The sequence below is a fragment of the Heterodontus francisci genome, chromosome 19 (genome assembly GCF_036365525.1).
Source record: "Heterodontus francisci isolate sHetFra1 chromosome 19, sHetFra1.hap1, whole genome shotgun sequence".
Taxonomy (NCBI): domain Eukaryota; kingdom Metazoa; phylum Chordata; class Chondrichthyes; order Heterodontiformes; family Heterodontidae; genus Heterodontus; species Heterodontus francisci.
Genome location: NC_090389.1, coordinates 23,580,913 through 23,607,233, shown reverse-complemented (window position 1 = coordinate 23,607,233; position 26,321 = coordinate 23,580,913). Strand labels below are relative to the sequence as shown.

Genomic DNA, 26,321 nt, shown 5'->3' with positions numbered 1-26,321 from the left:
TTCTAGGCCCAACCATCTTCAGCTGCTTCATCAATGACCTTCCTTCAATCATAAGGTCAGAAGTGGGGACGTTTGCTGATGACTACACAATGTTCAGCACCATTCATGACTCCTCAGATACTGAAGCAGTCTGTGTAGAAATGCAGCAAGACCTGGACAATATCCAGGCTTGGGCTGATAAGTGGCAAGTAACATTCAGGCTACACAAGTGCCAAGCAATGACCATCTCAAGCAAGAGAGAATCTAACCATCTCCCCTTGATTTGCAATGGCATTACCATCGCTGAATCCCACCAATATCAACATCCTGGTGGTTACCATTGACCAGAAACTGAACTGGAGTAGCCATATAAATACCATGGCTACAAGAGCAGGTCAGAGGCTCAAAATCCTGCAGCGAGTAACTCACCTCCTGAATCCCCAAAGCCTGTCCACCATCTACAAGGCACAAGTCAGGAGTGTGATGGAATACTCTCCACTTGCCTGGAAGAGTGCAGCTCCAACAACACTCAAGAAGCTCATCATCCAGGACAAAGCAGCCCGCTTGATTGGCACCCCATCCACCACCTTCAACATTCGCTCCCTCCACCACCAGCGCACAGTGGCAGCAGTGTGTTCCATCTACAAGATGCACTGCAGCAATGCACCAAGGCTCCTTAGACAGCACCTTCCAAACCAGCGACCTCTACCAACTAGAAGGACAAGGGCAGCAAATACATGGGACCACCACCACCTGCAAGTTCCCCTCCAAGTCACACGCCATCCTGACTTGGAACTATATCGCCATTCCTTCACTATCACTGGGTCAAAATCCTGGAACTCCCTTCCTAACAGCACTGTGGGTGTACCTACCCCACATGGACTGCAGCAGTTCAGGAAAGCAGCCACCACCACCTTCTCAAGGGCAATTAGGGATGGGCAATAAATGCTGGCCTGGCCAGCGATGCCCGTATCCCATAAATGAATAAAATAAAAAGACACAATCAGGATAGCAAAACTCAAGATGCTTCATCTGCAAACTGGTTGGTACCAAAATAAATGAAATCGGTTGCTTTCTGTCTGTCATGACTTAAGTAAATGCTGGAAAAGCAACAAGACTTCTGAAAAGAGAACAGATAAGGCAGGGGTTATCGGCTAGAGACCATTCATCACAAGTGGTTTCTCACAAAGGGGCCATATCTGGATTGTTAGCCTGACCTTTCTCTTTGCAAATGCAGATGATCGGACCTGCTGTGGATTTAGCAAACTGCCTGTTTTTATTTCAGATTTCCAGCATTGTTTTCCCCCTTTATATCTGTAGCAGAATTTCAATTGTCTACACCACAGCACACATAACATAGACCATTGAGCACCTGGTGGTTTCACCTCACACAGCAAACACTTAGCAGCACAAATATAGACTTCCAAAATGCATTTTTGCAGGTATTTTGGGATCCCAGGACAGAGGATGTCCAGTGTAACAAGAACGAACAAACTTGCATTTCTAATGCATCATTCATGACCTCACAACATTCCAAAACGCTTTACAGCCAATGATGCACTTTTGAAGTATAGTCACTGTTGTAATATAGGGAAATGCGCTGACCAATTTTCACACAGCAAACTCCCAAAAACAGCAATGGGGCAATGACCAGCTCATATCTTTTTTAGTGATGTTCAATGAGAGATAAACATTGGACAGGACACCAGGCAGAACTCCCCTGCTCTTCTTCGAAATAGTGACATGGGATTTTTTGCATCCACCTCAGAAGACAGACAGAGCCTTGGTTTAACGTCTCATCTGGAAGACAGTACCTCCAACAGTGCAGCACTCCTTCAGTATTCCACGGGAATGTCAACCTGGATGCTGCTCTCAAGTCTCTGGAGCGCACTGTGAACCTATAACCTGCTTACTCGAGAGTGCTACCACTGATAGTCACCAACTCAGAACTAATTCAACGACTGTAATCTGACAATTTTATATTTCAGAAACTCTACTGGGAATTGTGAAAGCAGGTTTAGTATTCTGGAATATTAAGCAGCCTTACTGAATACAGAACTGTAATTCAAGCCCAAATGATGACACACAACTTTGAGATAACAAGCCTGTCCACATGGTTTAGTTATACAAGTTTACAATGCCTAATTACTCTTATTACTGTCCCCATATCAGTTGGTTTCAGTTCTTTCCAAACTATTCGGAAACATAACTTTCCCAATTTTCAGATGATTGAAACTTCAAGCACTTCACGACTGCCAGATTGTCCATAATTGGCCATCTTACACTGTTTAAGTAATAACCAAGCTTTGGCTTTTTCATCAAAGGAACAATTTAAAATTATTACATAAATGGTTGAAAAATGATATAGATCCTGAAGGCAGCCAGTCTGTGGTTGGTTATTTAGATTTAAACTGAAATACATGCAACTTATATTCCAGTGATTGACATGGAATGTAGTTTGAACAGAAATGCTAGGGAGTGAGTAAAAGCATCCAACGCTTCTGTTACGCCGATGAAGTATAGTCGGAGAGAAAGAAAATCTAAAATGGATGCAAATAAGTTTGAAGCCTTCACTTAAACAAGAAGCACAAATTATTGAGCTAAATAAGAAGCAAACTACAGTCCGATTCTCTTGCACAACGCGTCAAGGTGACATTACCTCCACGGACACCTTCAAAGGGGTAGAATAACGCAACCAGCAGGTTCATGAGGACGGCCAGATTGAAGGAGATGCTGCTCCAAAAGGTCATGTTACGTGAACACCAGTACAAAACCGGCTGTCCTGTTAAAACAAAACCAGAGAGCTGAAAGTAAACAGCTTTATCATGGGTAGTTCTTCAAGGCTGGAATTAAATTCATAAATTAGTCTAATTGTTGACTCTTCGAAATACATCAAATAAAATGATTAGAAATACTCAAGATGAGTGGATTTGGGGCCAGATAAGCAAGGGATTGGAATTAGAACAGTGTTACAAAGTAGCGACATGCTTTACGGAGATAGCTTGGATGAGGTGGACCCCAGTTTGGACACAAGTGACATCTCATATAGGAACAAGAGTAGACCATTCAGCCCCTCGAGCCTGCTAAATCGCTCAATTAGATCATGGCTGCTCTGTACCTCAACTCCATTTACCCACCTTGGTTCCATATCCCTTTATACCCTTAGCTAACAAAACTCTATCAGTCTGTCTTGAAATTTTAAGTGAACCAGCATCACAGTTTTTTGGAGGAAGACAGTTCCACATTTTTGCTCCCCTTTTTGTGAAAAAGTGATTCCTGGTTTCACTTCTCAATGGCCTAGCGCTAATTTTAAGATTGTGCTCCCTTGTACCTGGATTCCCTAAATCAGAGGAACTAACTTCTTGGTGTCTACTCCATTAAATCTTTTTTGCCATTTTTAACACCTCCATTATATCAACCCTCAACTCAACTTTCTCAACTCAAGGAAATACAAGCAAAATATATAAAAAGCTGTGTTCATAAATGTAATTTTTTATTAGTGTAATTCTGGCAAATTTGCACTGTACCCCATCCAAGGTTAATATATGGGTGTCTGAGCAAGGCCCTGTACAACTGAAGCCTAACTTCCTCCCTTTTGCATTCCAACCACCTTGGGATAAAGGCCAACATTCCAGTAGCACTTCAATTCCATTTTCTTCCTGTGCACTATCTTTTTGTATACGTGGACTCCCAAACTGTTTTGCTTCTCCATGACTTAAAATGCTTTTATAGTGTAGGTGGACATTTGCAGGACTCGGGCTGATTTAATTATGAGCAAGTAATATTCAGGGATTTTCTCTGAACCTGGGCATATTGCAACTGCTGTAAAGACAGACTAATGCTTCAAACAAATATCTGCTCAAAATTGCACAGAGTATTACAGAATGCAAAAGTCCTTTTTAACATATATATATTTTTAAAATAAAATATATAATGTCCCATGAATTACTCCAGTGTGGTATGGAATGAGCCCTTGGAAGACTGATAATATATAACTTGAAAGGCCCAGGTTCAACCTTTAGTCTGTGCTAATGCAGCTCAGTCCAGTAAATGTGATGGCAGGCATGCTACAGTTAATTACAGCATCTCTGGGCTGGGGGAAGAAGCATGGAAGATCTGCCAGGTTTTCAGCTCTTGACCGTTATTCGGTGAGCTGATTCTGTGTCTGTCTGTGTGTATCATAGACGAGGACTCAAACAGTGGTCTGTGATGGCCTCTAGGATTGAAGAGCCCAGACCTCGCTTTATCAAAGCTCATGCAATAAGAATGCCCATTTGGATGAGGTACTGATGTGCTGCTGGAACTATGAGTAAGACCCAAGTCAACTGCCTCTGGAGAGAAGACGTCATTTTTTTTCAATAAGTACAGGTTTCATCCAGGTTTGCTGTAAGCTCTATTGTATCAAATGTGGTTTGCCGCGATGGAATGCGTGGGAAAATTAAACTGACAGTAATAATTGATTTTCTTACTCCTGTTTACACTATGTCTACATTTTGTAGTGTCATCTCTGATGGCTTTACCCATAGAAAGAAATGAGCGCTCTGCAAGATACTTCAGGGTTCAGTGCTACCAACTGGAGATCCCATCTGCAAGATTAGAGGTGCGGAACGGAGTGGAACAATAAAGATCTTGTGTGTAATGAATGCATATTTTACATACACAAGTTGCACCTAACTTTGAAATAGTTACTGCTAATTAACAAAGACTCTGCTGAACACCATGATGAACTGGTCAAGCTCTCTTGGCCATTGGCACCTCATGTGATCAGCTCCAAAGACCCCAATCATACTCAGATTTCCAAAGACCTACTGAAACATTTGAGAATTCTCAGTTTCCCGACAATCATGCAGAAACACAGATTTGAAACGTACGATTTTTGCACGAATGCCAGGGTCACTGCAGGTAAATCACAGAGAAATTAAGCAATGTCCTGTCTTTCACGTGGAGAGGAATTACACCTTTAAATGTCTGGTTATCAGCAATTAACCAAGTAATTCCTACTAAACATCTGACACATCTAACTGAAATGACTCTAATCTCTTTAGTTTTTCAAACCGACGAAATGAGATCAATTAGTCTCATTTTCGCACTTCAAGAAAGACGACAAGTGAAGCCAGGCGGAGCTGCAAAGTTGTTCTTCAGGGCCAGTCCTGACAGGAATCATGCCTGACGAAATGCATAAACACCCAGCGGTTCTCCCTCAAAGGTTCAGTCTTGAAACCCCTACGTGCTGCTCATGTTGCTGTGACGTGTTGTGCACCAACAACCCAACAGAGAGCCAACAAGACTCGTCACAAGTCTGAACGCCCATTTCACGTGCTCACGTGTAAGCCCTGGGTTTTCAAGCTGTTGATCAGTGTTTTAAAATAAGCATCTTAACAGCTAAGCTAGAGAATAGCTCACTGTATAATGTGAACTCATTGCGGACATCTAAAAATCAAGTGCGGCTCAAAGCAGCTCCTTAATATTGACTCCATTTTCAGCACTTTTCTTTTAAAGACAAATCATAGAATGGTTACAACACAGGAAGCTATTCAGCCCGTCGTGTCCATGCTGGTTCTCTGCAAGAGTAACTCACCCACTTCCTCGCCTTTTTCCTAGAGCCCACCTCAGCCCTCCATTAGACTCTGTAGCTCTTAAATAGTGGGCAGCCAATTAACTGCCTTCCATTTCAGAGATGAGCTCCCACCTCCAAGAGCTACCAGCCAATCAGAGGTGGAGGAAGGAAGAGGCCCTTAAGTGGCTGCTGCTAAAAAAGGCAGGGCCCCAGGCAATATCGGGATTGGAGTCTCCTGCCATTTTATTTGCCCGCTCCCCCCCCACCCCCGGCCTCTGTGTCTGTCTCTAAGGGCAGAATAAATTCCCAAAGGAAGCTCTTCCTTAGTCACCCCCACAACTGCAAAAAGGATAAAAGGTGGGAGGGTGATAGGAGCCCAAGCAACCCTAGGTGAGAACGGAAACCCAAAAAAGGACAGTGCCGAGAACAGGAGTGAGACCCAAAGACCTGTGTGTTTCCACTGTAACAAAGCAGGTCACCTCCGAGCTGGCTGCCGCAAATTACAGGGAAAACCTGCAGGATTAATCAGGGCACGCCAGACCAGCGCAGGAGAAGGGACCCTGATGGAAAGTACAGCAGAACAGGCTGTGGCTTTAACTGCAGCAGTCAGACCCATTAAACATACTGCTATGAGTGTGGGAAAATTTAACAAAATCCCTGAAGATTACCAGGATTTTGTATCCCAAGGAAAAGTAACCCCATACCCCTAGAGTGGGGCAAGAAAGCCCATCGTCACACTCAGGGATACAGTGGCCACCAGATCCCTTCTGCTGGGAAAAGGCATGACCTTTCCCCCAGAGAGTGCAGTGAATGCTAGGGTGTTACTGAATGGTATCAGAGGGCGGTGTATGCCGATACCTTTATATCGGGTGCCCCTGGAGCATGACAGAGTTTCAGGACCGGTGACTGTGGGGATTGTCCCTAGTTTGCTTGTGGACGGGGTCAACCTGCTCCTGGGCAATGATCTGGGGGCGGGGCAAAGATGGTAGCTTCCCCAGTGGTTTTAGAGAGACCGAAGGGGGTCAGTGAGATGGGGCAGTTGCAGGAGACGGTCCCCAGCATTTCCGCTGTGTGGTGACTTGGTCCATGGTCAAACAAGCTCCATCAGAGAAGGCTGAACTGGCACCACAGACAGATGACCCTCCTGTCTGGTTGTCTGAAACTTTCTTTGGGAAGTTAGAGGACATAAAGAATGGGTTAATCAGATCTTCCCTAGTTAAGGCTCAGCAAGTCAACCCAGTATTAAAGAAGTTAGCACAGGCTGCCCAAATTGGAACTGAAGCAGAGGGAGTCCCTGAGTGCTACTATTTAAAGAATGAGGTGTCGATGAGGAAGTGGAGACCTCCTTACAGACCTGCAGACAAAAAGTGGACAGTGGTTCACCAGGTAGTGGTGCCAGCGAGGTACCATAAAGAAATATTAAGAATGGCCCATGAGCTTCCACTGGCTGGACATGTCAGTGTACGAGAAACCAAAGCCCGCATAAGACAGCATTTTGACGGACCAAAACTCCACAAAGATGTGGTGGAGTTCTGTAAAACCTGCTACACGCACCAGGTTGTGGGGAAGTCCCAATCTGCAGTAAAACCTGCACCCCTAATTCCCATACCAGCTTTTGGGGAACCCTCCAGCAGAGTGCAGTAGATTGTGCGGGATCCCTGCCGCAAACAAAAGGGAACAGACAAAAACAGGTCTGTCAGACAGTTAGGGAGGAAGGGTACGAAAAGGACAGTGAGAACAGGTTAAAGGAGGGCCGGGATGCTTCCCAAACGGTACCACCGACTGTCCGGCTAGCCAACCCTGAAATATCAGAAAAATTAGGCCCCACACCCTCCTATGTAAATGCAGGCCGAAGAGGCACCCTACCAAAGCTGCTAGCAGTATTTATAGAAACCTGCAGGGACAAGGAAAGTGCCCAAAAAGGCAAAAACAGTGAGGGTGATGTCTCACCTAGTCAAAGTGCCACAGGGGAGTGCAGTGAAAGCTGGACAGATACCTGCGAGGAGGAATGCCCCAGAGGACATGAGGCAGATTAGCAAACAGACCCTCCCCACAGTAAAGGGAAAAGGGAAACAAAAATGCCCTAAAGTGAACAGCACTTGTTCTGGTGACATGAAATGTAAATGTACATTGTAAACATAACCTGTAATGTCAAGTGTATGAGGTACCTCACATACTGTATTGAAAGAAACCAATCTGTATTGCACTTTATGTAATGTCAAATTTGAACTATTATGTAATATACTTTTACAAATTTTTATGAAGCATATTCTGGGGAAAAAAGTAGAATATATGTCAGAGGAGGTAATGATCACATATTCAGTGCTCTGGTCAGACTGCACCTTGAATACTGCTTCCAGTTTTGGTCACCAAGTAACGAGAGACATTCAAAAGCAGGAGGCAATGCTGACAAGAGCCATGAGGACGATCCTCAGAGTCAGGACTCTGAGTTTTGAGGAAAGACTGGAGAGATTCAGGCTTTTCAGGTTGGAAAAGAGGTCTGAGGGGTGACCTTAAATAGGGATCTAAGGTTGTGAAAGGCATAGAAAAAATTAACACAAAAATAATATTTTAAATCAAATTCTGTCAAACAGAGTAGAAGAAAGGGACACCGTTGAAATAAAAGCATAGTCTAAAGAAGGGTGGATGAAGGTAATGCGGTTGATGTTGTGCATATGGACTTTCAGAAGCCATTTGATTAAGTACCACATAATAGAATTGTTAGCAAATTAAAACCCACAGATTAAAGTGACAGTGGCAGTGTGGCTGCAAAATTGGCTGAGGAACAGAAATCAGAGAGTAGTGGTGAATAGTTTATCAGACTGGAGGGAAGTACTTAGTGGTGTCTCTCAGGGGTTGATATAAGGATTACTGCTCTCTGATATATATTAATAACGTGGAATTGAGTATACAGGGACATACTTCAAAGTTAACAAATAACTCAGAAAAGTAGTCAGTCAGTGAAGAGGACAGTAATGGACCTCAGGAGGTCAGACGAGTGAAATGGGCAGACCATGATGGACGAAACCTAACGTAGAGAAGTGTGAAGTGATACATATAAATAAATGGTACAATTTTAAAAGGGGGTGCAAGAACAGAGACACCAGGGTATGTATGGACACAAATCTTTGAAAGCAGCAGGACAAGTTGATAAGGCTGTTTAAAAATTGCATATGGGACCTATGGCTTTATTAATAGAGGCAGAGAGTACAAAAGTAAGGAAGTTATGCTAAACCTTTATAAAAGACGAGTTAGGCCCCAGCTGGAGTATTGTTATAATTCTGGGCACCACACTTAGAGGATATCAAAGCCTTAGAGAGGATGCAGAGATGATTTACTGGAAAAGTGCCAAGGATGCAGGACTTTAATTACATGGGGAGATGACAGAACAACAGGTTGTTCCCCTTAGAGCAAAGAAGTCCAAGAGGAGATTTAATAGAGGTGTTTAAAATCACGAGGGGTTTTGATAAGAGTAAATAAAGGGAAAACGGTTACCAGTAGCAGAAGGGTTGGTAACCAGAAGATATAGATTTAAGGTTATTGGCCAATGAATCAGGGGGAGGGAAGGGATTTTTTATTTAAATACAGCAAGCTGTCATAATCTGGAACGTACTGCCTGAAATCACAACTTTCAAGAGGAAATTGGATAAATACTTGGAAGGGGAACATTTTCAGGGTTATTGGGAAAGGACAGGGATAGCTTTTTCAAAAAGCCAGCATAGGTAAGATGGGCTAAATGGCCTCCTTTGGTGCTGCATGATTCTATGAGTCCAAGTTGTGCAGCGTGGTCACAATGTTGTAATGGGAATGGAAGTGAGGTATGTTGCTCTTCGATGTAAATTAATTGGTAATGCTCAAACAGAGCAGTCAAATTAGTTGCAAAGTCTGGTCAACTTCACAAGTTAAGAAAATAAGGAAATGTAAAACAAAAATATGAAAAGTTGCTGGAAGAATAATGGCAGTAATTACAGCAGAGGTTTGCCAGTTATGCCCTAGATTAGGCTAAAATTACTTGTGGTTTATTTTGTTGGCAGAGCTTGATGTTGTCCAAGAGGGTTCGTTAAAATGGTGGATGTGTTAATTTGTAATTGGTTCCTTTTAATCATCTCCCCACCGGAGTTAGAATTCCCTCATGGTGTCGTCACTGCATTGCACAATCTACTGATACTGAAGGAGGAAGTTACAGGCACATGAAGGGAGACAACTGTGGGTGTAACTATTCACTGCCTGGGCTTACGGCTTTCCCACGTCCTTTCAAATAATTTCCCCTATTCCTCAAATGTGGAAACTACCGTCCTTCGAGAGAAGGGCCGGGGGGTGGGGGAAGAATCTATCAATTGCAAATATACAATCCTGAGCTTGAAAATTCTATCAAAGACCGATAGATCTGAGTCACGTACTTCTTTGTATGTTATATAACCACTTTTATTTTTACATCGATAAAAATTTTAACTGAGAGCAGGTATTAATTTCTGTACGGTTTACGGCTAAGTCTGATCATTCAAATTTCCCAAACTCCAGGGGGCTGTTCCATCAGTAACTCTGGTTCACTGGGGAAATTTGAATCTGTTGAGTTTAATGCATATGCTTGCTGACAATGAATCAGGTTTGCCTCTCACAGTGTTATGTCTGACTATATGTATGCAGCACACCTCAGACCTGCTCTCCCAAGATTTCACAAGTCACTATCTATTGAAAAGCAACTTGCAATGAGACAACCATTTTAACATTCAAAAATATCCCAAGTTGCTTGATTGAGGGGTATTCAAAACAAGGACATGTAAATAGAAAATGAGATTAGCAATGGTGACCAAACAGTTGATCAAGGAGGGTCCTAAAGGAGGAGAGAGAGGTGAAGAAGCAGAGGGGTTTAAGGAGGTTACTCCAAAGCATGGGGCCTAGATGGCTAAAGGCATAACCACCAATGGGGTCAAGAGAGGAAGTAGGTTGTAGGGTTGCAGAGATAGGGAGAGGTGAGGCCATGAAGAAATTGAAACATGAGAATGAGAATTCTAAATTAAAAGCATTGGCGGGGTGGAAGCCCATGGAGATCAATGAGCATAGGGATGATGGGCAAGTGGGAATTAATGAGAGATAGATTACAAACCTACATAAAAACACATTTAATGTGATGCTTTAAAAATAGAACAAAACTATTTACAAACCTGAAAGTTAAATATTTCAAATTTTACGAGACACCGTTTAGCGTAAAGGATTAAATTCAATAAGGGTCATCACATACAACAATGGCAGAAGATCTTTTGCAGAGAAGTGAGAGGCATTTGAAGAACCATTGGTAATGCTGAAGTCAAAATGGGAACTAATACAGTTAAGAGCAAACAAACAGAATTATGAAATAGTTACATCACTTCATCTTTACCAAGAGAAAGGCAAGTTAGACAAGGTTAGACATCAGATTTCCAGGAACAGAAGAGGAACTAAACAGCATGCAAATAATAACTAATCTGAGCATGAATAGATTAGAGACTCTTACAACAGACAAACTACAATTTATACCCATTAGTCTTAAAGGAGATGGTGAAGTAAACAGAGCTTTAACCGACATTGTGTGAATTCTTTAAGGCTGCCAACAAATAATGATTAACATAATGCTGCTACTTACAAAGTGAGAGGGGTGCATACCTAACGACACAGACCAATAAGTTTATCAGTTCTAGCAAACTTACTGGGTCACATTTTGAGAGATGTCGTCAGTGAATACTTGCAATAGCATAACCTGTTACAGCCTGGATTGAGGAAGGTGAGATTGGTGTCATTCTGGACGCGAGAAATGCAGTGTTTATATATTCCAAAATGACACTGTAGGGCCGCAAGTGCAATGAGCATAGAGCAGCAAGCTCGCAAAATGGTGCTCTGTTCAGCCTGGAGAGATTTTAACTCCTGGGCCTTATTTCCATATTAAGCATCCAACTCCTGCCTGACCCAAGTGGGAATCAATAACCTGACTGGCAGGCAGGAGTGGGAGCTTAGGTAGTAAAGACCCGCACCAGGCACAGAAGAGAAAAGTCCCAGGTGCCAAGGAAAGTGGTGGTTGGGATTGGTGGGTAGTCGGTCCAGAATGGATCACAGACGGGGTCGGGAAAGTGGGTGGGAAGTCTGGAGCAGGGGAGGCCCAAGGTTTCCTTGCGATGCCTGGAGGAACACTCCTGCTGTTTATGACCCCCAATAAAACCATTAACAAAAATGAAAATGCACGATCATCCTGGGCCTCTTCTGGCCTTGTGTCTGTCTGCTGCCAGGTTTCAATGGAGTGTCCGGCACGATGCATAAAGGAGAAAATCATGTCAGGGTCCTAATCACATTCTAGGACCCTAAGTTTTACATATCAAAGAGATCCTCACCTTTACCAAATCCAAAAAGCAGTGCAGGTAAAATGTTTCAGACAGGAAAGCATTGAGAACAGACAGGAAAGCATTGAGAACAGAATGGAAAGCATGCCCTGCATTTTAACCAACTGCTCCCCCTGTTCTCTTTGGGCAGGGAGAAAGCTTCTGATAAAATTCTACATCAGTGATTTAAGGCTTTTTTTTGAAGTCTAGAAAAAGGCTATTCGGCTCAAAAGTCCAACCCTTTACAATAGATCAAACATAGCTTCTCAGTATTGTTTAATCCTTCCCTCTCTCTAGAAATGCATCCAATTACAGCGGGAACACAGCAAGACAGAGGGCATAAAGTGCTAGGAGGTTCAGAGCAGAGCGAGACCAGCAGTGGGAACACAGCGAGCCCGGCGAGTACAGAGAGACACAGCAGAGCAAAGTGCAACCAGCAGTGGCAGCGCAGTAGAGAGCGGCAGAGCAAAGCGAGACCAACAACAGGAACACAGTGAGAGAGCAAGTATAAAGAGCTCGGGGAGGCTCAGGGCAGAGCGACTGTGTTCAAAAAAAAAAGAAAAATCAAAGTGATTAGTTGGTGAGTATTTCCCTACTTTTCTCTCTCTAAACTAAGGTGTTTGTTCAAACTAGGAGCTGAGAAATTAAAAATTTCAATCGCGTTAAGTATATCTGTAAGTAAATTAATAAGAGTATTAGAGCAGAGAAGGTCTAGAAACATTAAAAAAAAATGTTTAAAGAAGGTACCAACGAGATTATAAAAGAGTGAAAGGAAGCTATTTGTTCACAAATAATTAGCATAAAAACTAAAGCCAATTTGATGATTTATCATATAATTAAAATCAGTGCTCAATTAGTGAATCAGATCTAAGGGATTAAGTTAAAAATGAAATAGGAAATAGTAAAATGAAAAAGTCATCTGAATTCTGCAGTAAATTAAAATTTAAGGCTTTTTAGATAATAAAAGTAAGAAAATTTCAATTAATCTCCCTATAAAATAAAGTGACGTCAGCACAGGAAAAGTAGCTGATTGGTGAGTAGCTGGTGAGTTTTTTTTTTAACTCAAGTAGTAAGTTTCATCATCTAATAAATAGAGGCATGGCAGGGCAGCTCAGATCTGTGGAGTGCTCATCCCGTTCCATGTGAGAACTCCAGGACATATCTAGCGTCCTGGAAAACCACATGTACAGGAGGTGTCGTCAGCTACAGCAGCATGAGCCCCAGGCTTTGGAGCTTGAGCAGCAACTGGCATCACTGCGGCGCCTCTGGGAGGTTGAGAGTTTCATGGATAGCATGTTTACGGATGTGCTCACCCCACGGCTTAAGGATTTGCAGGTATAAAGGGAATGGGTGACCAGGCAGGTAGTGCAGGAGTCCCCTAAGTGCATCTCACTCTCCAATCACTATTCTATTCAGAATACTGGTGAGAGTGATGGCTCCTCTGGAGTCTACAGCCAGAGACTAGTACAAGGCACTACGGCTGGCTCAACTGTACAGGGATGAAGGAAGATGATTGGAAAAGCAATCGTGTTAGGGTTTGATAGTTAGGGGAACAAACAGGCTTTTCTGTGGCCACAGATGTGAATCCAGGATGGTACCTTGCCTCCCAGTGCCAGGGTCAAGGATGTCACTGAGCAGCTACAGAGCACGCAGAGGGGGAAGGATGAAGAGCCAATGATTGTGATCCATATCAGTACCAGTGACATAGGTATAACGAGGGGTGAGGTCCTGCAGGTAGAGTTTACGGAGCTAGGAAAGAAACTAGCAAGCAGGACCCCAAAAGTAGTAATCTTCAGATTACTACCAGTACCTCGTGCAAGTGAGTCTAGAAATAGGAGAATAGAGCAGATGAATATGTGGCTGGAGAGATGGTGAAGGAGGGAGAGCTTTAGATTCCTGGGACATTGGGACTGGTTCGAGGGGGGGGGGGGGGGTGGGTGGTGGGGAAGATTGGACCTGTGCAGGTCGGACAGGCTGCACCTGAACAGAGTCGGGACCTATGTCTTTGTGGAGTGATTTGCTAGAGCTACTGGGGAGGGTTTAATGTAACTTGGCAAGGGTGTGGGAACCAGGAAGTAAATTGAGAAGAAAATTAAGGTGCACAGAAAAGAGACAGATTGCACTAGAGTAGGAAACAGTGAGGGATTAGGTGGGGTCAGTGTTAGAGGAAGTGCAATAAGGTCTAAACTAGGTTTACTATGCATGTATCTGAACGCACTGAGTGTGGTAAATAAGGCTGGTGTGCTGCAGGTGCAGATAACCACATGGAAATATGATGTGGCGATAACGATTAGGATCAGAGTCTGGCTCAGAAAAGGGCAGGACTGGGTATTAAATATTCCTGGATACAAGGTGTTCAGGAAACATAGGGAAGGAAGGAAAGAAATGATGAGGGGTAGCTGTATTCACACAGTGCTGGAGAGAGAATATCCTAGAGGGGTCAAGAACAGAATCTATTTGGTTAGAGCTAAGAAACAATATACGTACCATTACACGACTGGGTGTGTTTTATAGATTACCAACCAGTGGGAAAGATACAGAAGAGCAAACTTGCAAAGAGGTTACAGAGATGCAGAGGGGGATGGTAGTTTAGCAGTAATGTTACTGGACTAGTAATCCAGAGGCCCGGTCAATGCTCTGGAGACACGAGTTCAAATCCTACACAGCAGCTGGTGGAATTTAAATTCAAACAATCAGTAAATCTGGAATAAAAAGCTAGTCCCAGTAAAGATGTCCATGAAACTAGTGGATTGTCATAAAATCCCATCTGGTTCACTCAGGTCCTTCAGGGAAGGAATTCTTCCATCCTTACCCAGTCTCACCTACTTGTGACTCCAGACCCACAACAATGTGATTGATTCTTAACTGCCCTCTGAAATGATCTAGCAAGACACTCAGTTGGATCAAACTGCTATAGAAAAGTCAAAAAAAAAAGAATAAAACCGGACAGACCACCCACCATCAACCTAGGCACCGGAACAACAAAGGCACACCCTTCCCCCTTGACCCTGCAAAATCCTCCTCATTAACGTCTGGGGACTTGTCCCAAAATTAGGAGAATTGTCCCACAGACTAGTAAAGCAACATGCTGACAAGTCATAATCAATGAATAATACCTTACAGCCAATATCCAAGACTCCTCCATCACCAACCCTGTGTATATCCTGTCCCACTGGCAGGACAGGCATAGTGGTATACAGTCAGAAGGGAGTGGCCCTGGGAATCCTCAACATTGACTCTGGACCCCATGACGTCTCATGGTATCAGGTTAAATACAGGCAAGGAAACCTCCTGCTGATTACTACCAATACCTCGTGCAAGTGAGCCCTCTCTCAACTGCTGAATCTGTGCTCCATGTTGAACAGCACTTGGAAGAAGCACTGAGGGTGGCAAGGGCACAGAACGTACTCTAGGTGGGAAACTTGAATGTCTGAAACCAAGAGTGGCTCAGTAGCACCACTACTGACCGAGTGGGCCGAGTCCTGAGGGACATATCTGCCAGACTGGGCCTGTGGCAGGTGGTGAGAGAACCAATAAGAGGGAAAACCTTCTTGACCTCACCCTCACCAATCTAGCTGTCGCAGATGCATCTGCCCATGACAATCAAACTCTACCGTGAACTGTCTTTTAGAAGCCAACATGAATAAATGTTAATTTTTGCCTTTGAGCATAGATGAAAAGGGAATGCAAAAATATAATGGAGTACAGCCATAATGCATCAGCAATATTTAACTGTAATAGCATTACAACTACAGGTGATACAGTACAGTATTAAACTGGAGTATCAGATCAGTTATAAATTTCTTCTATATGATGAGGCATCTAAAAAGTTAATGTGATAATTTTTCTGAAAGTCTGCATTCATTATGAACTTTGCCTATAGTCGGTGAAGGGGCATGCAAGTGCAAGGGATTTGTTTCAATTTTACAGTCGGAGCTTTGTGGGGCATTCTGGGCATCTCACCATAGGATGGATATTAGAACCACAGAAAGTGCAAAGGCACCAATCACAAAAGAAGATACCAGGAGCAAGGGCCTATAGTTATGGAGAAAGGTTTGACAACCATGTGCTCTTGAACAGAGAAGGTTACAGAGAAACTAATTAAGGGTTTTCCAAATTACAAGAGGGCAAATGGTAAAAGATTGTGCCCGACAGTTAGCGAATCAGTAATAAAGAGCGTAGATTTAGGATGGTCATAAAACACCAAATGAGAAGATGAAAGAAATATTTTCCACAAGGAGGGCTATTAGATCAAGGCCACAGTAACTACTGAGGCAGATATTCTACCATTTATGAAGGTATTACTAAGCATTTGAAAATGAATATAAAGGAATAAAAGGGTAAAGAACAGGGAAGTGAGGGTAGATGACATTGCTCAAATTGCAGATACAGCTCAGTCTGAATGAGAGAATAACCTCCTTGTGTGCTGTAATTTCCAGTCCTAGATTTCAACAGCAAACGTGGTTTACATTTATTTACATTGAACTGCATCTGCCACCTATTGGCCTTGTTACCAAAACCTTCTGAATCTGGTTGCGCAGTGTCTCATTTACTTGCTTTACCTCTAATTTTGCTATCATCTGACACCAATTGTGTTGGACAAACAAGATCTACGTACAATTTTAAAAAGAAAAATGTTTAATTTGAATTGGCTTGGTTAAAGATTAAGGCCAGGAATTTCCTCCTTGGGCACAACCCAGAATTTAGATCTCAAATTGTATCTTAAGCTGTGCCCATTTTGTTGATGTCAAGTTGCATCCAATTATTGTCCAATCTTATTAGAAAACACCCAAACTTAAAATGAAAATAAATCAGCATAAACATTTGAGGCCCAAGAAACACCAAACCCGCACCAGCACATTTCTTGTTTGAAGCTTAACATTAAAATTTTCAACTCATCTAACCATAAATCACGCACATCAAGCACAGCATGTTTAAGAACCTGCAATTGCAGAGGGTATTCAATTTTTAATGTGACTTATACTTACGCCATAAAACAGCAATCAAACGAACAGAAAATATAGAGCAGGTCTCAGTGAAGATAAATGTTTTAAAAACACTCAAAAAATTGCTATCAAACACCAAAAAAATGACTCTTGCCTGCTGCACCTGAAAATCTGGTCACAATGTTGAGACACACAAGTGCAATTGGAAGATGCTCATATTTGCGAGTTGGGCGGGGCCTGTCTTGTGGGCAGTGATTCAATCGGGCAGAGGAATTGATGGACAAACATGGATCATCAAGGAGACTTGGGTGCATTGTAGTCATTTGCATAACATACTTATGCCCAAAATTCCACAATTGGTTTGCGCCGAGATTACGGATGCGTTTGGGCGCAAATGCGGATGAAAGAGAAAGTAATCCTATTTATTTAGTGCCTTCCACAACCTCAGGACATCCCAAAGCCTTTTACAGCTTTTGAAGTGTTGTCACTATTACAGAGTCAGAGTCATTATGACACAGAAGGAGGCCATTTGGCCCAAAGAGTTCAAGCCGGCTCTCTGTAGAATAATCCAACCAGTCCCATTCCCTGGCTCTATACTTGTCACCCTACATGTATATTTCCCTCAAGTGCCTATCCAATTTCCTTTTGAAATCTTTGATTCTCTCCGCTTCCACCACACTCAGAGGCAGCAAGTTCCAGGTCATTACCACGTCATGCATAAAGAAGTCCTTCCTCATATTCCCCTTGTATCTCTTGGCCCAAAACCTTATATCTGTGTCCCCTAGTCTTCATACCATCAGCTAATGGGAACAGCATTTTTTTGTCTACCTTATCTAAATCTGTCAATCTTTTACACCTCTATCAAATCTCCTCTTCCCCAAGGAGAACAATCCCAGCATCTCCAACCTAACCTTGTAGCTGAATTCCCTCATCCCTGGAACTATTCCGCATCCGCTCAAGGACCTTCACATCCTTGATAAAGTGTGATGACCAGAACCCAATGCAATACTCTAGTTGTGGCCTAACCAGAGTTTTATAAAGGTTCAGCATGAGTTCCCTGCTTTTGTACTCAACACCTCTATTTATGAAGCCCAAGATCCAAACTACCCTCTCAACATCTCCTGCCACTTTCAAAGATCAATGCACATGAACCTCCAGGTCCCTCTGTCCCTGTACACTCTTTGGAATTGTGCCATTAAGTCTATATTGCCACATCCTGTCCCTTCTGCCAAAATGCATCGCCACACTTCTCTATTAAATTCCATCCGTCACTTGTCTGCATATTCTGCTAGCATATGTCCTGTTGCATCATCCTCACTGTTTGCCATACCTTCAATTTTGGTATCGTCAGCAAATTTTGAAATTTTACTCTGTACTCCAATATCCAAGTAATTTATATACATCAAAAAAGCAGTGGTCTGAGCACCTTGGGAACATAACAATTTATATTTATATAGCGCCTTTAATGTAATAAAATGTCCGAAGATGCTTCACAGGATATGACACCGAGCCACAGAAAGAGATATTAGTTCTGATGACCAAGAGCTTGGTCAAAGAGGAAGGTTTTAGGGAGTGTCTTAAAAGGAGGAAAGGGAGGTAGAGAGGTGTAGGGAGGATATTCCAGAGCTTGGGGCCTAGGCAACTGAAGGCACGGCCACCAATGGTGGAGTGATTAAAATCAGGAGGCCAGAATTAAAGGAGAACAGATATCTTGGAGGTAAAAGCAAAATACTGCGGATGCTGGAAATCTGCTGGAAATCCGAAGAAGGGTCACTGACCCGAAACGTTAACTCTGCTTCTCTTTCCACAGATGCTGCCAGACCTGCTGAGTGGTTCCAGATATCTTGGAGGGTTGTGAGTCTGGAGGAGATTATAGAGATAGGGAGGGGCAAGGCCATGGAGGGATTTGAAAATAAGAATGAGAATTTTAAAATCAAGACGTTACTTGACTGGGAGCCAATGTAGGTCAGAGAGCATAGGGGTGATAGGGGAATGGGATTTGGTATGAGTTAAAACATGGGCAGTAGAGTTTCGGATAACCTCAAGTTTACGGAGAGTACAATGTGGGAGACCAGCCAGGAGTGCAGTGGAATAGCCAAGTCTACAGGTAACTAAGGCATGAATGAGAATTTCAGTAGCATATGAGCTGAGACAGGGGCGAATTCGGGTAATGTTACAGAGGTGGAAACAGACAGTCTTAGTGACTGCACGAATATGAGGTCGGAAGCTTATCTCAGGGTCAAATGCAACACCAAGGGTCCGCACACCATTGTCTACCATCCTCCAGTCTGAAAAATAAACATTTACCATAACTCACTGTTTTCTGTCCTTAAGCCTAATTTTTATCCAAGCTGACCTTCCTATTCCATGAGCCTCAATTTTGTTAAACAGCCTTTTATGTGGTACTTTGTGAAACAGTTTCTTAAAATCCATATGATCATCCACTGCATTCTCTTCATCAAACTTATCTGTTTCTTCATCAAAAAAATTAATTAGATTAGTCAAGCATGATCTGCCTTTTACAAATCTATGCTGGTTCTCCTTAATTGACTCAAACCTCTCCAAGTGCCTGTTGATTTTTTTCCCCCCTAATTATTGTTTCTAAAACATTACCCACCACTGAGGTTAACTGACCGGTCTTTAATTACAGGGAATGTCCTTACACCCTTTCTTGAACAAGGATGTCACATTTGCCACTTTCTAAACCTCTGGCACCTCTGAATTCATTCTATAACTGTCAGTCTCTGGTACTGTATGTGAGTGCGATTCATCATAATGTAGGAAACACACCAGCCAACTTGTGCATAACAAGGTCCCCTAAATAGCAATCTGATAATGACCAGATAATCTGAGAGGGTAAACCAGGCCTCAGTTTAACGTCTCATCTGAAAGACAGCACCTTTTTCAAGGCAGCACTGAAATATCAGCCTCGATTATGCTCTCAAGTCTCTGGAGTGGGACCCAAGGAAACTTCAGTCCATAAACTGAACAGAACACAGCAACAAAACGAATAGCTTCGGACACAAATGTCATCCAATGATTTTAGTGGAAACCATTTCATAGCCTTTCATTGGGCATAAAAATCTGTTCCCAAAGATGAGATCCATAACCCCGACCATCAAGCACTGTCCTTGGGCTGTGCTCATTTTGCCTATGAATATTTACAACACTTATAATTCTCCAAGTTCTGAAGGATTATTTTTCTTCCAGGCTTAGATACCACACACCAAGGTCAGATATAATTAATAGTAAAACATGTAGAGAGATAAACTATAGCCTCATTTTTACTTTTAATATCTGGAGCGAAAAATGCATTTGCAGACAAGTATCCCATCTGGACTATTTCAGCAGTCAATGAATGTGCAAAGCATGCAAGCTTCAAGGTTACTTGTTACGCTGTTAAGTGGTAATAATATCAGGAAGATATTGTAGCGGAGAGGGAGGTGGTGAGGATTCAGCTTTTTGCATTACAGCCTACAGCAAAAAGAAAATGTAGTTCCAAAGAAATCAAACTAACCTCGAAGCTTTTTTTGCCAGTTCATTTCATTGAAGAGGTCCTCGGAACTCAGGAAGAAGTCGTTTATCTTGCTGCCTTGCTCATCCCGCTCAGTGGTATAGTAAACGCGCAGTTTCGATTCCTTGGTGAGGAACTCACAGATATTTGGAACAGGGAAAACTATCTGTTCCATTGTACGATCCTGCCTCACAATCTGCAGAAAATAGGATTGAATTCAAATGTTATTAATAGCAATGCTATCAGAATTCAAACTGTGTCTATGCAGACTATTACACATACAGATTTACATTATTAGCGACCCAATATACATCATACAATCTATATATTAAAGGCCTTTTGTACAGCAAGCACTTACTGTCCATAAATGTTACTTCTTGTAACACTTCTGCATTCAACACTTAATATAAAAACAATATGTAAGCACTTATAGTGAAGAAAATGTAAATATTTCACATTATGGTCTGTTGATGAACCAGTCAAATCACTTCAAACACTTTCTGAAAACACTTTTGTCCATTTCTTTTCTCCATAACTGGTTTTCTGATGTACAAGATTTTAAATCATTATTTTAAAAATTACATTAAGATTATATTCCCTCATTGGCTTGTCTTTTGTGTCTTCCAAGATCTTCCTTGACATTTTCATCTCTGGGCCTCAGTATGTTTCAAAGCCCGAGGTTTTGACTGGATATTTTCACTTCAAATTAGATGGAGAGGGCTTTCAAATGGACCTGTGCTTTCTAAGTATGTGCAGGATTCCCCTTGCATGCAACCTCTGCATTAATAGGAGTCACTGGGTGTGCCTCTCCTCGCACAGGGATTTGAAAGGTTCTTTACTTCTTCCAGAACACTTTGAAAGAAACTGGAGATTAAGTTCCCAAAGCTTCTTTTCACAGAAGTCTAGTATTTACTAATAATTGCTATTTTCTATTCTACACAGATCAAGCAGAGAGAATCTGTGATCAAAGCACACATGATCGTGGTTCCTTTGTTGAAGGTCAGTAAAAAACAAACGATTGCTTATCGAGAAGTAGCGAGAACACAGAATGTACTCTGGGCGGGGGAACGTCAATGTCCATCACCAAGAGTGGCTCAGTCATACCATTACTGACCAAGCTAACCAAGGCCTGAAGGACAAAGCTTCCATGCTGGACTTGTAGTGGGTGGTGAGAGAATGAACACGAGGAAATAACCGAATTGACCTGCCGCAGATGCATCTGTCCATTACAACTTTGTGTGAACGTCAACTGCACAGTCCTTGTTGAGACCAAGTCCCATCCTTACACTGAGGACATCCTGCATTGTCGTGCAGCACTGCCACTATGTTAAATGGGATTCATTAAAAACAGACCTAGCAGCTCATAACTGGGCATCCATGAGCTGATGTGGGTCATCAGCAGCAGAAGAATTGTATTTCATCACAATTTGTAACCTCTCTGACTCTACCATCAAGCCAAGGGACCAATCCTGGTTCTATGAGCAGTATAGAAGAACATGCCTCGGGCAGCACCAGGCTTACCTAAAAATGAGGTATCAACCTGGTGAAGCCACAACACAGGACTATGCCTGCTGAACAGCAGAAGCAGCATGTTATAGACAGAACTGAGCAAAACCACCAGAACCACCAACTCGGGGCTCTGCAGTTCTGCCACATTCAGTTGTGAATGGTGGTATAAATCACAGGAGAAGGAGGCAGCTCCACGAACATCCACATCGTCAGTGACAGCGGAGTCCAGCATGTGAGTGCAACAGACAAAGCTGAGGTATTTGCAACCATCTTCAGCCAAAAGTGCTAAGTGGATGATCCTTCTATGCCTCTTCCTGGGGCCTCCACCATTAGATGTCATTCTTCAGCCTATTCGATTAACTCCAAGTGGCATTTAGAAATTGCTTAGTGTACTGGACACAGCAGAGGCTAATTGCCCCAACCTTAATGCTGAAGGCCTATACTCTAGAACACCTGTGAGCCAAGGTGTTCTAGCATAGCTACAACACTTGCGTCTACCTGACAATGTGGAGACTGGAGCCCCAGGCTTTTGCATTCAGTCTCTCTGCCTGTCATGTGCCTACACTCAATCAGCAAAACAAGGTAGAGTGGGCATTGGACATGCCTCTAGCCTTCTTCATTTATTTGCTCTACTCGCTTGGGATTATCCTCCAGTTGTTAACTCAGTCATGTACAGTCACAGCAATTCTACTGGGTTTCAATCTCAGGCCCAGGTAGATTTTGGCCAGGTTGCAAATGGAGTCTCATGCTTACAGAAAACATCTTGGAAGATGTCATTTCAAAGTGCCAGCCAAAAAAAGAAAACAACTACTGGAAGCATCTGACATGCAACATTCAAGGATGGGGAGGCAGGGGGTGTGCTGGAAGAAGCAGTCACCTCTCATTATGTAAGCTGCAACAGATAGTAACCCAAAGAACAAAGATTTATTCAACCACAAAATATTTTAATTGGTGCTCTGTTGGCATTTGAACATTGTCACAAATATAACCAAAAGTCCCTTCTTGTGCTTTCAGATCTGAAGTGCAATTTCGTACGACTCTATGATTCCAGCAAGTGACCAGATGACAATGACAATCTTCATGCAGCTTTTGTATTTATTGAGATCAGCTACGGCATCTTCCTGCAACTAACCCACCCATCAGTGGCTCACAATGTAGGTGAATTTGTGACAATACAATGCTTCTTCCAATACTGGATGATTACATTCATGCAGAACTTACTGCAGTGCCAATACATTTTATACTGATCCCAAAGCTTTCACATTAATTTGAAAGGTAGACTGAAGCAGAATCCATTGAGCCTACTTCCAAATGAATGGGACTGAAGTACAAGAAACCCGAACATAGTCAATTTATATGGACCACATCGGAAGCTTGGTAATTCAAGATGCTAACATTTCATTTACCCAGCCAGAGCTGTCAGTTTCAACGAAAGAGCATGACTTAGCCATTTCTTGCCTGCTGGCTAGCTGCCATTTTCCACCCAAAGCAGGCCAGCAGTTGACCCATTTAAATGAACTCTGACAGGTAAAATCTGCCAAGCCTTCGACCCAAACTTCCAAGTGGGTGTCCTTCCTGCCTCTTCTCCTCAGAGTTAAAACTGGCCTCAACAACTCTCATGTTGACTCTCTGATCAAGACCAATTTTAACACCAACTACCACCATTTTGGTTTATCGGCATTTTCTACTATTAAACACATTAAAACTACAAGCTTCATTACTTTGGACCAGTTAATGGCTTGATCACCTCATGCAATGTGAACATGGTACTCAATGGGTTTAGGAAACAAAGCAGGTTCCCCTTTATTTGTGCTATGCCACTCTTTGGTATTTAGCCTCTCTTTATGGCATTTTTTGTCAATATAATCAATTATTTCCACTGTCTGCTGTTAGGAACATTACAAGTGGGAACTAAAGATTACTTCATGGCTTAGGCGATCTTGTTTTATCATTCTCCACTTCCCAGCATAACAAGAATCCTTTACACCACAACCCAAGGCTTGTCTGATTAGCCCTTAGGTTCCCAGACCTTCATCAAACCCTCCATTGGATTGTTTTCTAACAGATCTCATATGTCAGTACATTCCTCTGCATCAATCAAGGTTATAAATAAGGACTTTCCAAGATGCTGGTATCCAATTACTCTTGTGTCTCATATTTACCGACCTCAATCTGAGCTGTGTGCTTGGCATAATATTCCAAGGCTTCATCTCCTTCACCCATCTGACTGCCAGGCTTCAGCATTTGTTGCAGCTCTTTGTTATGGCGTGCCAACTGCAAGAATAAGTAAGGTTATGAGTGTCAGGACTGAAAATGTCACATTCCCCCACAGTTCAAGTTCAAAAACAACCTAAAATCTCTTTTGTAGATGACACACTTCATGCATTACCTCCCATCAACTGATCCTGAAGGTGCCCTCTACCTTGCTTACAATTGGCAGGTGACATTAGTAGACATTATCCCTTCTTGCTCTTCCCCAAAAATCGTGGGGCACAACACCCACTGACTCAACTGTGACTGCAATACTCAGCTACATGCACTTGTGAGTCAAGATTTAGCTCCTGCTGGGCCAATTAAAAGTATACCCAGGTTAATGGAAGATGAACATTCAATCACTACCAGGCTATTTGGGGCAAGAGGTTTGTCGAATCAGTGTCAGTAAGCTAGCCCAGTTGACAAACATCTTTCTTATGCTTACCCTTGGAAGATCATATACACTTAACATGTCCAGCATGTAAAATTGATCAAACTTTTAAAAAAAACATGTCCAAGCTGGGGTATTACAATTGATCTTAGTGTTCCTAGGTTGAGGGACAAAAAGTAAGGTGGGGAGGGTGGGGGGGCTCCTGACTTCTGTTCCCATTGCTAACGAGTGACCTCTATTGGAAAGTGAATGTTTGGATAGTGAGTGATCGAGGAAGGATTGGGCTCTGCCATGAACCCGTCCCCACCCCCCTCCAACACACAGTTGAAGAGCTTGTTTGGTCCAGGCTCTCATGAATATCCACTATTTGGCAAGGTGAAGCACATGAAGACAGAACCCAGCAAGAGTGACTGACTTCAGACAAGTTTGTGGTGTGGATAGAGGATGATGGCTTTGGTCTTCAGAATGATTCGCTGGAGGAAAACATGGCTTATCCAAGTGTAGATGTCTGACAAGCAGAGCATCACAGAGGCAATGGAGAAGTCGTGAGAGGTGGGGGAGACGGATACAGCATGTGTGTGGAAGCTGACCCCATGTCTATGGTACAGCATGTTGGTGAGGAAAAGAGGTGAGTCAAAAGATGGTTACAAAACATAATGCATCAATCTGTACATGTAACAAGATTGTGGACATCTTTACAAGGAAGTGTGTGTCACGTATCTATCTTACACATAATAAATGCATGTATACATAAACACGCACGCACATATATGTTCAAGAACTACGGAGGACTTAGGACTGTAACAAAAAAGCAGCGACTGGACCTTTTCCTTATGTAGACACAACAGATCTGCTACCAATGACAAAAGAAAAAATCTAGGGCAAGGTTGTTATGAGTGCTTTCATTTTTTTTGTTAATTTTTTTTTGGAGGACTTGGGTTTTAAAGCTGAAAAAAAGATTCCATAGATGCTGGAACCGTGTGTTTTTTTTTAAAAAAGAGCTCATTAGAAGGTCTTTTGGACTGAGCTTGTAAACAAATAATTACTGGAAAGCACCTGTTTTCAGATAAATACCCAGTGGGGGGCTTTTTAGACTTGGGGAATATGTTTACAAAGAAGTGACAGATCAAGATTTATATGGGTCAGGAGGCTCAACTCCTGAGATGTTTTTGGTTTTGCTTTGGACATGCAGTTGGGATGTGGACAATGGTTTGAAAAGGAGTTAAAGAATCAACCTGCCAAGGACAAGCCCCAACTCTGCCTGTTCCAGCTCTTTGAAAAGCCTGCCACTTTTTCCATCTCTTTAAGCACTGAGAAACAAGTGCAAGAAACTGCCTGAAACCCTGTTGCTGCATTTTTCCTGGAAAGCCTGCCCAAACTGATCTTCAACATCACATGACAAGAACTGTTCTAGGAAAATCCCAGAGACAACCATCTACGCTTGTTTGGGACGTCAAACCAAAACAAAGGACATTTGACATCTTTCCATAACTTCTCTTTTTTCTTCAAGAATTAGCAAGTATATGACCAAAGTATTCTTTTTTTGCCTGGTATTTTTTCAATAGAGCTCGAAAGAGTAAATCTCTATTTTTTTGGTTAACTGGTGTGTGCGCGTGCATGAGGGGCAAAGGTAAAAAGGGAACTTTTATATTTCAATCTGTGTATTAATGATTTGCTTCATTACTGGTTATGTCTAGTTGTATAATAAACTGATAATTTCTTTGTTTATTTAAGAAACCTGGTTGGTTTATTTTATTCTGGGATAAAAATAGAGTCTATGATTGACCATATCAGTAACTGGGGGAAAATTTAAATATACGTT

The 26,321-nt window shown here is 42.4% G+C and overlaps 1 protein-coding gene and 1 long non-coding RNA gene across 6 annotated transcripts in view; one reads left to right on the top strand and one right to left on the bottom strand.

Annotated features, from left to right (window-relative positions):
- itpr1b (inositol 1,4,5-trisphosphate receptor, type 1b) overlaps window positions 1-26,321 on the bottom strand; it is a 556,093-nt gene that overhangs the window by 128,037 nt on the left and 401,735 nt on the right. For all 5 annotated transcript variants that reach the window (XR_010976943.1, XM_068051457.1, XM_068051458.1 and 2 more), the window contains 3 exons: window positions 24,022-24,129; window positions 20,350-20,542; window positions 2,639-2,761 (listed from right to left, as the gene is read on the bottom strand). Coding sequence is in view for 4 of the 5 variants with exons in the window: in XM_068051457.1 (XP_067907558.1) it covers window positions 2,639-2,761; window positions 20,350-20,542; window positions 24,022-24,129 (424 nt within the window). In the remaining variant the exon portion in view is untranslated. The remainder of the gene's footprint in view (window positions 1-2,638; window positions 2,762-20,349; window positions 20,543-24,021; window positions 24,130-26,321) is intronic.
- Window positions 12,274-26,156, top strand: LOC137380000 (uncharacterized). The gene is made up of 3 exons (XR_010976944.1): window positions 12,274-12,466; window positions 21,289-22,742; window positions 22,870-26,156. It is a non-coding gene; the product is annotated as an uncharacterized lncRNA (long non-coding RNA).